The sequence below is a fragment of the Chinchilla lanigera genome, unplaced genomic scaffold, assembly GCF_000276665.1.
Source record: "Chinchilla lanigera isolate Chin_1 unplaced genomic scaffold, ChiLan1.0 scaffold00018, whole genome shotgun sequence".
Lineage (NCBI taxonomy): Eukaryota > Metazoa > Chordata > Mammalia > Rodentia > Chinchillidae > Chinchilla > Chinchilla lanigera.
The window spans coordinates 7,460,384-7,474,662 of record NW_004955419.1 but is presented as its reverse complement, the minus strand read 5'-3'; the positions used below and the strand labels follow the sequence as shown (position 1 = coordinate 7,474,662).

The following is a 14,279-nucleotide window of genomic DNA, read 5'->3' as shown; positions in this document are numbered from 1 at the left end:
GAAGTTCTTCAGGATTGTCATGTAAACTACAAGAACAAAGCCCCTTCTTAAAAATCCAAGCTCAGCTGGGTGTAGTGGAACATGCCTGTGAGGAGGATCAAAAGGCCAGTCTGGGCTACATAGTGAATTCAAGGCCACCCTGGATGACCTAAGTAAGATCTTGTCTTAAAAAAAAAAACCTCAGCTCAAAAAATTCAAATGCACAGATTCCATTTATTTTATTAATACAAAAAAACTTTCAATATGAAATGATATGTTCTCTAAATGGCCCTTTGAAAAACTTTTCTGGAGGGCTTTTTCCCTTTTTCTTAATGATATCCCAATGGCAAATATGTAGTTGATTAGCTATGATAAGAAACAGAAGGTCAAATAGAATCTTAAACAAATCATTCTTTCTCACTGTTTAGGAACATGATGAGTTTAATACAGACAGAAGTAGTTCAAGACCAGTTTTAGCTGTGTGACATGGGAGAAGATGTTGAAGAACTGAATAAAGACGCTACAGAAGGAAATCTACTATAGGTGAATCAACAATTATCTCAAAATAAAAATAAGGAAGACCAAGCAGAACTATATATACCACTATAGCAAGAATGTTAGGTAAAGTAAAGTTTATAGAACAATAGGTACACCTCAAATGAAGCAGCCAGTATACATGTGCCGTGTACCTTTGTACCGTGTACACAATCTGATTAACAAAATAACACAGACTTTGGAGACACACTTGAATTCGAGTCCTGACACAAACTGTCTAAAGCTCACAAACTAGATAAAGACTCAACACATGTTCTCTGAACAGCCAACACAACACACACAACCTGAGGAGTCCGGTACAACACTCCTTATCTCTGTGGACTGCGAGACAAGAAATCCTGCCAATACTGTGCATGACGAGACCTAAAGTCTTTTTCCTGGGACTAAGGTTATTAATAAATGTATGTATGTAATAAATCTGGGTAAAATTTAAATTTATAAGACTCCTTTCTTTCCTTCAAGGCCCAACATAATAAGTAAAATATCACAATACTTCCAAGGATGTCTGGTCTCTGGCTATCAATTACCAACACACATATTCTTTTTTTAAGAAATGGAAAATACGGTTTTGCTAAGAATTCAGCTTTTAAAACCTGATTATTTCTTAGGCAAGGAAAAAGGAAAAACCCCAGTGTATAAAGTAATCTCAGCTCCATTTTATCAGCCACTGTCAAAACAGTGGGAGAGGGCAAGTCTGAGATCCCCAAAACAGGTTTCTCTATGCTCCTAGCATACCATGATTCAAACCAAATTACTTCAATTATTCTTAGTGTGAACCAAAGCTCTGCAAAAGATAAGGCTTGGGATATGAATCTTAGAATCAAACAGTCTTAAATTAGATTTAATTTCTAACTTCTCCTTACAACCAAGAGCAATATCGGTGCAGGAGGAGGGGAGGAGAGCTTCAGGCCGCGTGGACTCACTGTGAGAATGGAACTTTATTGATTCATGAAATTATTAGTAGTAGGCATAAACTGTGCAGAGAAACTAGAAACATGGGAATAAAATGTTAAAATAATCAAAAGCATGAAACTAAAATTAGGAAGAGACAGGGAAGACCAAGGGGATGTCCAGCAGGAGTCCTTATGGTAAAATATGAGAGGCAGAAAAAGAAAAAGAAAGGCAGGTCAAAAACCTGAAAGATTGAAACCAGATCCTAGGAGGAAGCAGAGAGGATGGAAGCAGCCTGCTGAGGAGAGGTACAGGAAGACAGGCTGTGGCCTGTGGTGTGAGAGGTTCAGGGATCTGGAGCAAATTCCTTGAACCTCTCAACCTCGATCTCTTCAGCAATAAAACAAGGATATCAACAGTGCCTATTTCACAATGGCACTGTCAAACCAGGCTAATCTATGGAGAGCTCTTAGCAGGGCTTAGCACAAAGCATGTGCTCAATAAATGCCTGCTGTTATTCGCAATTATTACATTTAAATCCCAGTCCCACCACTTGCTAGCTGTGTGATAGTAAATAAGCTGCACACCCTCGCTGAGCCTCAAAAACCTCACAAACGTAAGAGGGATGATAATTAACCTTCCCACTGGGCTGTGAAGATTAAATGAGATAATCCACACATCCTGCATGATCTAATACTTGGCACAAAGTGAACTCAGTACTCCATCCACAGGGGCAGTTGTCATTGTTTTTATATTGAGGAGGGTGCTGGAGACCTCCCAAAGCTGGTGAAGAACTTCCCTTTAATTAGAGCTAATTCTATCAGTAAAGACCTCCCACAGTTCTCTCTCTTAAAAGCATCCAGATTCCCTTCAGCTGCTAACTCCTGACTTCACCAGGAGTAAGGATCAAAGAGGTAGAGCCTGGGGTGGGGATGTAGCTCAGGATACAGCAGCACCAGAGCTTGCCTAGTATGTGTGAGGATGTGGATTCTGTCAGGAGACAGACAGACAGACAGAAACCGAGACAGAGACACAGAAGACAAGCTAAGGGGAACACTTACGTGGAATTTTAGGGTCTGTGTTTTCTGCGGAGCCTCTCTAGCTTTAGCCAGGGCAGTGCTGAGCTCTTTAATCTCACAGTTAAGTTCTTCAACCTGAGGAAAATAAAGAACAGTAACCATGTGAACAACTGTCCTTTCCTCTCTCTGCCTATCCCAAATGCTTTTCCTGCTCAGTTAGGTGGTGCTTACAGTCAATGCCTTTGTATCAGAAAAGCCCAGAGTGAAATTTCTAGTTTGGCCACTTACTAGCTGGGTGACTTAACCTCTCTGAGGCTCAATTTCCTCAACTTTTGCTACAGTTTGGATGTGGTTTGATCTCCCTAAAGTTCCTTTGTTGGAAACTTGGTCCTCAGTGTGATGATGTTGGAGGGGGGACCTTTAAGAGAGGAAGCCCAGTAGAAAGTCCTTAGGTCAACTGAGGGCACGCTCATGGGAGGGACGAGGGGAACCCAGTCTCTCTGACTTTCTGTTTGGTGATGTGATCTCCCTGTGAAACACACCTAATCATCCACCATTACGCCCTCACCAGAGGCTGAACACATGCGACTGCCCAATCCTGGATTTTTAGCCTCCCAACTATAAACTACATATATCTCTTTTCTTTGTTAATTACAGTAATGAAGAATGGACTTATACCACTGTAAGCGAAGATATTACCACTTGTCCCACTGTGGACTTACGACAGTTAAATGAGGTAATGTATACTGGTGCTCAAACAATGTCTGGCTCACACTGTTACTATTATTACTGACCTCGTAGATGACACGTCCAACAACCTAGGGTGGCCAGCCCCAGAATTCCTCATCTTCTAACGCCCTCTCCCAAATCCTGTGATAGCCATGAACTACCATGCCCATACCCTGGACCTGGACAGCTCCACCAGTAAGGACACACTGAAGCTCTCTAACTTCGGCAAGGCCCAGACCTCCCCATACAGGATTCGAATTGTCACTTCTATCATTAGGAGCCGCACTGATGGTTGTTCAAACTCTTACACTCCCTTCCCTTCTTCCGCACCAGTTTCCTGCTAGTTTCCTACTTCTGCAACCACTCCTGTCCCGGCTGTGTGTACTCCAGCCAATCCCCTGAAGTTCTCAGGCCCCTACAGTCCCATCCTCAGCCTCCTTCTTTCCCATTCTATACCCTCCTTAGATTCAGCTCTCAGAACTTTAACTCCCACACATGGAGAAGTGATCGAGCTGAGTCCTCTCCAAACTCTAGATGTGCACAGCCTCTGCTTCCCGAACAGCTCCACGGAGAACCCACAGGCTCCTCAAAGTCAATGCTTTCGCAACAGATTCGGCACTCATACCCCACTTTCCATGCTCTGCACTGAATGGGTGGCACCCCTAGGTCTCTAGTAACGCAAGCCAGACCCCCAGAGTCACTCTTGACCAGTCCTCTAAAGTGCTCCATCTGACCGCCAGACTTTCCCAACAGTATTTCCAATTTCTAATTATTTCTAGTTTTATTTCTTGAATACACCCCTCTCCCTCCATTCCACTTGCCATGACCACTGCCTCATTTAGTTTTCTTGGCTCTCCCCTAGGCTTCAGGCTTCTCTGCCTCTATTCTCCCTCTCCTGCAATCCGCTCTCCTAATCCAGCCAGAGACCTCTCCAAAGTGAAAACACGTTCAAACCCCTGCTGCTCAGCGGCGTGCCACCCAGCCGGCTCAGTAGGATTAGTCCCACCACTGGCTGTGCCCCTGCAGCAGTCTGGCTTCTCCTCCCATCTCATGCTGCACTCTGGCAACCCTTAACCGTGGGCAGTGCCACACATATCACATCAGGCTCTTTCCCAGCCGAAGGCCTGACCAACGTCCTCCTCCTCTCCCAAGTGCCCACCCTGTCCCTGCCTCTTTCCTAGCTGACACCTATCATCCCTCAAGACTCAGCTCAGACAGCTCCTTGGAGAACACCCCTGGTCCCCACACCCACACCTCCCTCTGCCTCCCCAACCCCTTATCTTCCCACAAGCACAACACCTCTCACTCCTTCCTCCCCACCAGGAAGCAGAGCTGCATGTCTGCTCTGTGTCAGGACCCCGCGCAGCTACAGAACACAACAGATTGCTGTGCTAACTCCTAACAAGAAAACAGCCACCAGCCACCGCCTTAGATCCCAAAGGCAGCAAGCCAGGTGGCTCTCTAACTGGTTGACAGTCACAGCCAAGCCTCCCAAAAGTCCTTTATCTCAATTTTCTGTTGTCCTTCCAAAGATGAGACTGTACTGTTCAGGAGGAGAGCCCCAGCCACACAACACGTGGTGAGTCTGAACTGAGAAGGGCTTGGATTTCACACCTTTCAGTACTGAAAAAAAAAAAAAAAACTAAATACTTCATTGTTTCTTTTGTTATACTGAGTACGTGTTGAAATGATAAGGCCTGAAAGGATGCATATCATTAAAATTAATTTTACTTGTTTCTTTAACACTTCATTTAATTGGTCAATAGAAAATTTAAAATTATATGATTAACTTATAGTATATTTTTATTGGACAGCATTGGATGAGACACTCAAAAAAGATCCGCAGTTGACTAAAGGATCCTTCCCCTACTTTCTGTACTATTGTAGCTCTCTTATGAACTTTTTATCTAAAGCTAGAAATTCAGGATAAGACAGGCCAGTCACAGAAACTAATAAAGAAAAATCTCCCTTCAAGTGTATCACACGTACCTCTTTTTCCTTTGATTTTAATGCCATGGTTAGGCCCTGGATGGCTTTATCCCTCTTTAAACTATTTTTCTTCTCTGTAGCAATTTCTCTTTCCTTCTCTCTCAGGTCCTCCTGAAGTGCCTAAATTTGATTAGAAAAAGATTCTCTAAGTTGATGCGTTCCAACCAAAATGCACTGTAAATATATCTTTAAGAGCACACTCAGACGCAGTTATTCTATCTTCCTCCTGTCAACCTGTGATTAATGTTTCCAAGTCGAGCTGAATGTGGTGGCATCAGCTCTGAGTTACTGTGTTCCTGCTCACGGCAACGGGGCTGGGTGAAGGGAAAGGGATCAGATCAGTCGAGGCAATGACAGCTATTCCTATGGGAAGGACGCCAATGCCTTCTAAAATTTGAATACAGTCACATCATAGCCTTTGAATCTGTACTAGGTTATTTGGGGGGAAATAACAGATCATTAATTTCATCCCTTAATGCTACAAAAGCTAGCAGAGAATTTGGTTTGATGGAGACTGAACTATACATTTATAGTCTGAGTTCATTTCTAAAGATAATCACTGCTGCCTCCCTCCTGGGCTGTTGTGAGGATCAAATAAGATAACGGCTGTGAGCGCTCTAAGCTGGCAGGCACGGTACAAGCGCCGTTGTTGTGATGGGGGCCCGTGGAGCACTGGCTTGGAATCAGACCGGCAGGTCTGAACCCTTGGTATGCTTCTTCACAGCCACACATGCTCTTGGGCAAGTAGCTTCACCTTTCCGAGCCTCAGTCCCACATCTGCAAAATGGGAATGTCTACTTCATAGAGTTTTTGCAAAGACTGAGAACCTTCCTCCAATAGGCTGTACGCTGACACACTGTAGCGTTCAATCAACGGCGGTTATCACCACACAGAATTGTCTATCGCACTCAGGACAAACTAAGAGGCAAGAATAGGATGCATCTGCACTACATTTTTAAAATGTATCAACATACCTGGATCTTCTCTTCAAACTCTCTTCTCTCCTTCTGATGCTCCATTTGTGCAGCCTAAAAAAAGCCGTTCATTGGTGACCGGAAGCAAAAGCACCCACAATCCAATAGCTTCCCCAGAGCAATTAGATTGAAAACTTCATTCCCGTTCTTTCTCCCACTGCTGTGGGGCTCATTAAGCCAAGTGCCCCTCCTTCTCTCTGCCCCACCTGAAGTCCACCTGATCTGAGTGAAGAAAAATGTGAAGACAAGCAATCCAACTGGTGGATCCCCGGCCCCACCAACAACAAACCCTAGTGCTGCAGAACACATGGAAAGGACAGGACCCAGGCAAGGGTGAGAGGCTTAAAAGGAGGACAAGAGCCAATTCCAGATAAAAAAAAAAAAAACCAATTGACCTCTTCCATGAGGCAATCTGGACCTCTCCTGAGCCTCCAGAACAGCGCCCAGGGTGAGGGAGCACAGGAGCAAGCACCCTTGGTCTGACAACGGAACGACCTGTGCTTCCCCAACCTTTCACCCTGCCCAAGCAGCCTGCCATGAGGCTTCCAGGCGTGGGGACTCCAGCGAACTTTGCAGTCAGCTACTAGCAACCCCCTTCTTGGAGCCTGGAGAAATATAACAACTCCCCTGAGACTAATTCTACACTCCACCAGGGGACCACGCTCTCTACCTTGCCAGGTGCTGGAGGACGCATGATTCACAGAACCCCTTGCCTGTCACCTGGCCAGTCCGCTGTTTCCTTATCTCATTGCCTCTGAAAATTCCAACCGAACGGCCTCCAGCCTACCCCTAACCACAAAGGTAAAACTGTGTGTGCGATGTACCACAATCTCACCCCACGAAAGCCCACAGGATGAAAACGAAGTCCCCAGGCAACAACACCTTAACACAGGGTGAAACAGAGGTGAGCAAGTGCAGGACTGTTTTTTAGCCAACTCTTTATAGGAACAGGAGGTGGGGGGATATGCCAAGGCCGCTGACAAATGTGGTTTCTGCTGATCCCCTGCTGACAGGGAACTTATATTTGGAAGCCAGCTGTGTGCGCACTGTAGACTGAACGGCGTTCCCCCTCCCGTAGAGGAGTCTGATCTGCTGCAGCCCTGCTTCATGCCCCACCGCCTCACCTCAGCATCTCTCTCCTTTTCTTCCCTCCAAGCAGCAGAAAGTCCTCGAAGCTCTCCAGATGACACATTCTCATCAGGAGATGCCATCTGAGATTCCTGCTCTTTAAGGCACTGAATTAAAGCTTCTTTGCTCTTCAAAGACAGCTTCAACTCCTCAATCAGCCTAAAAGAGAACAAAATTTAAATATTAATTCTAAACTGTTCTCTTAGCTCAGGGGAGCAGAAGGAGGTAGGAAATGGGACCAGGCTTCTTCAAAGTACACACACCCAATGGCGGAACATAAAGAGAATCACGTTTCACAGGTCAGGGTTCGAGGGCCAAGAAGAATCTGTGTGCATTCACCGGCCCCCTTGCCTCCAGCCTGGCCCCAGCTGATCCAACCCTGGGCTGCCAGACTCCAATCTGGTCATGCCACACCTCTGCTCAAAGACCTGCTACTGCCCCCACCACCAAATAAGCAATGGACAGCTTTTTTTTTTTTCTTAAGAAATCCTCTCACCAAAAGAAATTTGCCATTGATGCCTAAGCAAATGCAACCAACTCCTTGAGGGCACTTCTAGTGAGTGTGGGAAAAAAGAGGGTGCCTCTCCATAGCTTCTCACAGCAAAGCTTAAAAACACACTGACTTTCAAGCTAAAGGCCAAAGTTCTGGACAAGGCATTCAAGGCCCTAACTTTTAGGGCTGTAACAGTCTCAGTCTCATTTCAGAGGAGACCACCACCCTGTCCACTGCCCCTTGGTACTCTTACTCCCAGCTCTCCTCAAAGCCAAGCTGCTATATGCCTCTGCCTCGGATAAACACCCACCTGATAAACACCCACTCTCCCCAGGGTGGTTAAACACCTTCCCCTCAAGGAAGCTCTGCCCACCACACTGGGGAGAGCCTTCTCTGAGCCACAGCATTCCTCAAGTCAATTGCTTCCTGCCCACAGCAAGCCACTGAAGCTCTCTATGCCTGCATTTCCTCAGCTTGAAATGGGATAACTTGCTCACATCAGTTAGAGATAAGCTATTTTAAACAACCCTGCACAGCTCCTGGCATATGGCAGAATTCCACAAATGACAGTCGCTATAATTATTACTTTTTTAACATTCAACAATTAGCATTTTGTCAGTGGACCCTTTCTGTAGTCTTTCTGTAGCTAAACCTAGCAGCAACTCAGTATGGTAGAAAGAGCAGAGAGGCTTGGGATTCCAGCAGAAGCACCCAGGAAGCACCCAGAAGGTGAAGGGGAGACACAGGCAGGAAGCACCCAGAAGGTGGAGGGGAGACACAGGCAGCTGAAACACCTCACAATGCTTGGGGATCAGTGTGCTGAGCACCTGCACGATGCTCCCAGAAACCTGCAGGGAGGTATAACATTGCCCTCTAGGGGCTCAGCTCGGAAATCCTAACAATCAATGGGATAGGTAGAAAGTTACCTAACTATAGACTTAAAATAGATGCCTTGTATTGCATGTAATCTACAACTCAGGAAAATTGATTTTTTTTTTTAGTTACCACAAAGCAAGTTCTAGATGGGGAATGAAAAGATTGGGGCAGGCCTGGTGGGGACGAGGGCCACCCGAAGCACCAGCGCATCTACAGGAGCAGCAGCCTCCACCCCGCAGGATGCACCCCGTGCTGCTGCTTCTCCAGGTCTCCAAGTGAACCGGAAATCCAGACCTGTACGTGAAACTTGATATTTCAAATACTGCAATTAATTCAAACTTTAAAATATTGTGCAGACCAAAGAAATAATTCTGCTGACTGTACTCAACTGGTAAGCTTCCTCAACATTGACTGCTTAAAGACAGATTAGCTCAAATGCTAGATTGAAGGAAATAAAGTGGCTAAAACACACATCTTTAAAAAGGGTGGTGGGAACCCAAAAAGACACCTCATCCAAGCTGGGGGCTGGGGCCTCGAAATCCTACAGTCTGCCCTGCCCAGTGCTACCCACTCTGTGTGACATATCAGGCCCTATCTCACCAGGACATAACCAAAGCCTGCTCCAATGTGTGCTGACCTTTGGACCTGGATTTAGCTTTATGAGCAGGCTAGCTTTTAGGTGTTGCAGAAAACAGACCAAACACGGGAAGAAACAGTGCTGAAAAGGTTTAGGAGGTAGTTTACTGCATGGGTGGGCCTCACTGGGATCTGTCCCAAAGAGTCAGAGCCCCACCCACAGGGTTTTGGGACTTTTACAGGGAGAACAAGCAAGGAGGTACAAAGGCAGATTTGGCACACTGCGATTGGAGGGTTGGGTGACATCACGGGTTGCTAAGGGAGCTTAAACATCTCAAGTTACATTGCAAAGCCATCAGTTAAACAAGTATGGGTTACCCAAAGGGAAAAATGTTCCCTTATATTTGAAGTTATACTGCAAGGCTATCTGAAGTTATACTGCAAGTTAAACAAGCATGAGTTACACAAAAGAAGAAATGTCCTGTTATCAGGTTTGTCTGGACATGTCCATCTGGTTTTGGCAGTGTCTTGGTTACTTTTCTCTCATTGCTGAGACAAAATACCTGACACCCAAAATTAAGGAAGGAAAGGTCTATATTCACCTGGCTCCAAGGCAGAGTGGCACATGGCAGAAGGCAACAGTTCATGGCAGCGGAAGACAGAAAAGCAGCTAGAGCAAAAAGAGAAGACAGCAGGCAAGAGCAAGCCTCTTTCCCTCCCTTATGTTGTATGCGAACTACCCACCCCAGGACGGGTGTAGCACTCACACCCATAATCCCAGCACTGGACCATGAATCAATCATAAACTCTAGAAGCCCGCCCCATGTTTGCCTGAGGCTTTAAGGGACAGCCAGACACAAACCATAACATTCTACCCCTGGTCCCCCAAAGACTCATGTACAACCCTTTACGCAAAAGGTATTCTAGTACATCTCTAAGAGTTGCCAAAATCCTAACAGTTTCAGCATTGCTGAAAAGTCCAAGTCCCAAATCTTCTCTGAGATTTAAGGCAAACTCTTAGTTGTAAGCCCCTGTACGAATGAAAAGTTAAACACAACATTCAATGACACAAAATAAACATTTTCATTCAAAAAGTCAAAAATGAGAATACAAAAGATTGGGACCAAAGCAAGTCCAAAATCCAGCAGGGCAAACATTAAGTTCTGTAGTTCTATGTCCCGCATCTGAAGCAAACTGTGGCACACAGTGCGCTCCAAAGGGCTGGAGTGACTCCACTCCTACACTTCCGGTGGTTGTAGCTCCCACAGCCTCTCTCTTAGGCCCACTTTGCTCCCTCCTTGAAACTTTCCTCAGATGATCCAGGTTCCTGACTTTTGCAAACTGTGGGTTCTGCACTGCACCTTTTGCTTCACACTCACAGCTTCACACACTGCCCTCTCAAGGGCACACTGCCTGGCCTCCCAGGCCTTTTGAAATCCAGGTGGAAGCTTTCTTACCCCCGGAACTCTTGCATTCTGCATGCATCTAAAACCAGAGCAGCATGGTCTGCTGCCAGCTGCAGCAGTAGCCAGGCTTTCTTCTCTCTTGGCTGTAGCAGTCGAGTGCCTAGATCACTGAGCACTCTGAACCTGATTCTGAGAAACAAATTCTCTATGCCACCAGTATTCTGGAACATAATGTGGTTTCTGCCATTCTGGAACACCACACTCCACAGCTTCCTCCTCATAGCAAAGTCTTTTACCTCTGCAGGCTTGAGGCTGCAAAGGGTGGGGACTTGCTGCTTCTTGTGATGCCCTCAGGCCATCTTTTCTATTCTGTTCCTTCTCAGCAATGGAGACTTCCTCAGCTCTACCTGAGTGTAGCTTCCTTTCTGGCCAAACTCACAACTGTTTTAAATCATCCTGCTGGGCTCTTTGCTCTTGATTGTCAACATAAATCTGGCTAAAAGCCCCCAACAATAGTCATGCGACCATCTCAACATTCGACTGCCTTGAAATTTCTTCTGCCAGATTAATTAGTCCATTGCCTTTAATCTTAGTCTCAGCCAAAGTCTCTGGACATGAGCAAAATTCAGACAAACTTTCTGCCAAGCCATAACACACATCATCTGTAGTCCAGCACCCAATGCAGTCCTTCTTCCCACCAGAAACCTCCCAAGCCCGGTCTTAATCAGCAGGATGTCTATCAGGCTTCTGGTCTTCAGAGTTCTGACCAGAATCTCCCATACAGAACAGCCTAACACATCCCAGTGCTACTCTTTCAGGAGACATCTCCAAAGCTTTCCAAATTCTTCTCACAAGCCATCTTCAAAGGCTCTTGAACCCATGGTCAGGTATAGTCACAGCAATGACCCCACTTCTCTGGTACCAAATTCTGCCTTGGTTACTTTTCTCTCATTGCTGAGACAAAACACCCAACACCCAGAATTAAGGAAGGAAAGGTTTGGCTGGGGATATAGCTCAGTGGTACAAGTGCCTGCCTGGCAAGTGCAAGGTCCTGAGTTCAATTTCTAGTACCAAAAAAAAAAAAAAAAAAAAGTAAGGAAGAAAAGGTTTATTTAGCTTACAATTTGAGGAGGTTTCGGTCCATACTCACCTAGTTCCAAGGCAGAGTGGCACATGGCAGAGGGCAACAGTTCATGGCCATGGCGGCAGAAGACAGCAAAAGCAGCAAGAGCAAAAACGGAGGAGCAGGCAGGAGCAAGCCTCTTTCCCTCCCGTGTGTGGTATGCAGGCTACCCGCCCCAGGGTGGATGTAGCACACACACCCATAATCCCAGCACTGGACCATGAGTCAATCATAAACTCTAGAAGCCCGCCCCATGTCTGCCTGAGGCTTTCAGGGGACTTCTAGATATAAATCATAACAGGTAGGCACTCTTGGCGGGCTTTATTAAAGATTTTAATTTCTCTTTCATAGGGAGGGCAAACACTGATCCTTGAGTTTCACAACAGGTCACACCCTGAGCAGAAATCCAGTTGACATCTGGCTGGTGTTGACTGCAAATGTGGTTGGAAACCTTCATCCCTGACACAGACCCATTCTCAGGGATGACAAACTAGCATTCTGTGCTATTTAGCCTGACCTATAGAAAACCCCAGGAAATTGCAGTCTTTAGCAACGTCCTAACCTGAACACCCACATCCATGGAGAACTCACTACCTACACCACAGGAAATACCCTCCAAATTCCCTCCATCAAAAAAGATGAGAGGTCAAGCTTCTACAGTATGCATAGATGCGGACACCTTTCCTCTGCTCACCATGAAACATGACAAGCTCTGTACCTTTGCACATGCTGTACCCTCTATGTGGCCATATCCATCACTTTTCTGATGAGCGTTCTCTGCCCCACACCTAGGCACAGAGCCCTGGACTCACCGCTGTCACAGCACCAATCAGGATGCCTGTCTTCTCTCCCACACTAGGAGCTTCATAGAAACAGGACCATGGTTACCTTTGCATTCACACATTCTGGAGCCACACGCAGAAGTTAGTTAAGGACTCAATCTGTACTTCCCTCAATTCAAGCCTCAAGCCATATCCCCACCTCCTGGGATCGACTCACAGATTCCACAGGTGCCTCCACCCCCAACTGAAAGCATCATCTTCCCACTCCTTCACCCAAAACATATCTTCTTTCTTCCTGCTTCCCCCAAACTCAGCAAGCTGCACTACCCCTCAGTGGCTCACACTTGGACCTGGGAGAGGGGATGTCATTGCAGCCTCTTCTCAGCCTAGAAGCCCCTCGAACACATGACAGCCATCCCACCACTTCTCTCCCTGCCTGTCTTCCATTTCTAGCTCTACCCTAGACTCCTGGCTACCACCACCTTCTGTCTGGATCTTAGGCTGTCTATGTCAGTCTTCCAGGCCAGGTGTGGTGGCACACGCCTATAATCCCAGCACTCAGGAGGCTGCGGCAGGAGGATCCTTTGGAGTTCAAGGCCAACCTGGGCTACAAAGTGAGCTCAAGGCCAGCCTGAACTGCAGAGTGAGACCCTGTCTCAAAAAGGCCATAAAAAAGAAAAGATCAGTCTTCCACCCTGACCCCACACCAACCATCCCCCAGGGGTGGCTAGAAGAACAATATTTTTTTTGCCTAGTTTTAAAATTTTTTTTAAATTTTAAGAAGGAAAAAAAATTTCAAAACAAGATAATAGTAGGGTAACTATGGCTAATACATTGCATATTGTTATCTTTAAATTAGTTACTCAGGCTACAAGATACAGGCATTTAACTGTCCTAACAATATTAGCACAAACCTTTCAATGAACTAAGAGAAATTAGTAGTATAACAATCTTAACTATCATGTATATAAATATTTTTTGCAGACATCCCCACACTAGATCCCCACACCTAGGCACAGAGCCCTGGACTCACCGCTGTCACAGCACCAAAATATGTCTACACTAGAATATGTCTAAATATTTATAGACATCCAGACATCCCCACACTAGTTTCTCTTTCCTTTTCAACAGTTTCTTCCCATTTTACAGTACCTACTGCACATTTTAGATCTTAATTACTCTTTCAGCTTCTCACATTTGGTAGACGATACCATGTTTGCACATGTGCGTCTGGTTTATTTCACTTATAAGTATGATTTTGAGATGCATCCATCTACCTAGAAAAGACTCAATTTAAAGTTTCTGCACATCTAAAGAAATCACCAGCAGAGTAAAAAGAAAACACACAAATTGGGAAAAAATTTTAGCAGACTGTCCCTTGGACAAAGGTCTTCTATCGAGAACATATAAAGAATTAAAAAACATCAGCCTCCCCAAAATTCAAAGACCCAATCCAAAAATGGGCATCTGAGATGAGTATACATTTCTCAGATAAGGAAATACAAATGGCAAATAAATACATTACAAAATGTTCAACATCATCAGTCATTTGAGCAATGCAAAACAACATTGAGATTTCATCTCACCCCAGTCAGAATGGCTAGCATTAAGAAATCAACCAATAACAAATGCTGGCGAGGCTGTGGAGAAATAGGAACCCTTCTCCACTGCTGGTGGGACTGCAGACTGGTGAAACCACTGTGGAAGTCAGTTTGGAGATTCCTCAGCAAACTAGGTCTAGAGGTCTCATTCAGCCCAG

The 14,279-nt window shown here is 45.5% G+C and overlaps 1 protein-coding gene across 10 annotated transcripts in view; it reads right to left on the bottom strand.

Moving 5' to 3' along the window:
* Cdk5rap2 (CDK5 regulatory subunit associated protein 2) overlaps positions 1-14,279 on the bottom strand; it is a 194,707-nt gene that overhangs the window by 132,221 nt on the left and 48,207 nt on the right. For all 10 annotated transcript variants that reach the window (XM_013513198.1, XM_013513196.1, XM_013513197.1 and 7 more), the window contains 4 exons: positions 7,261-7,423; positions 6,137-6,190; positions 5,163-5,282; positions 2,487-2,579 (listed from right to left, as the gene is read on the bottom strand). In XM_013513198.1, coding sequence (XP_013368652.1) covers positions 2,487-2,579; positions 5,163-5,282; positions 6,137-6,190; positions 7,261-7,423 — 430 coding nt within the window. The remainder of the gene's footprint in view (positions 1-2,486; positions 2,580-5,162; positions 5,283-6,136; positions 6,191-7,260; positions 7,424-14,279) is intronic.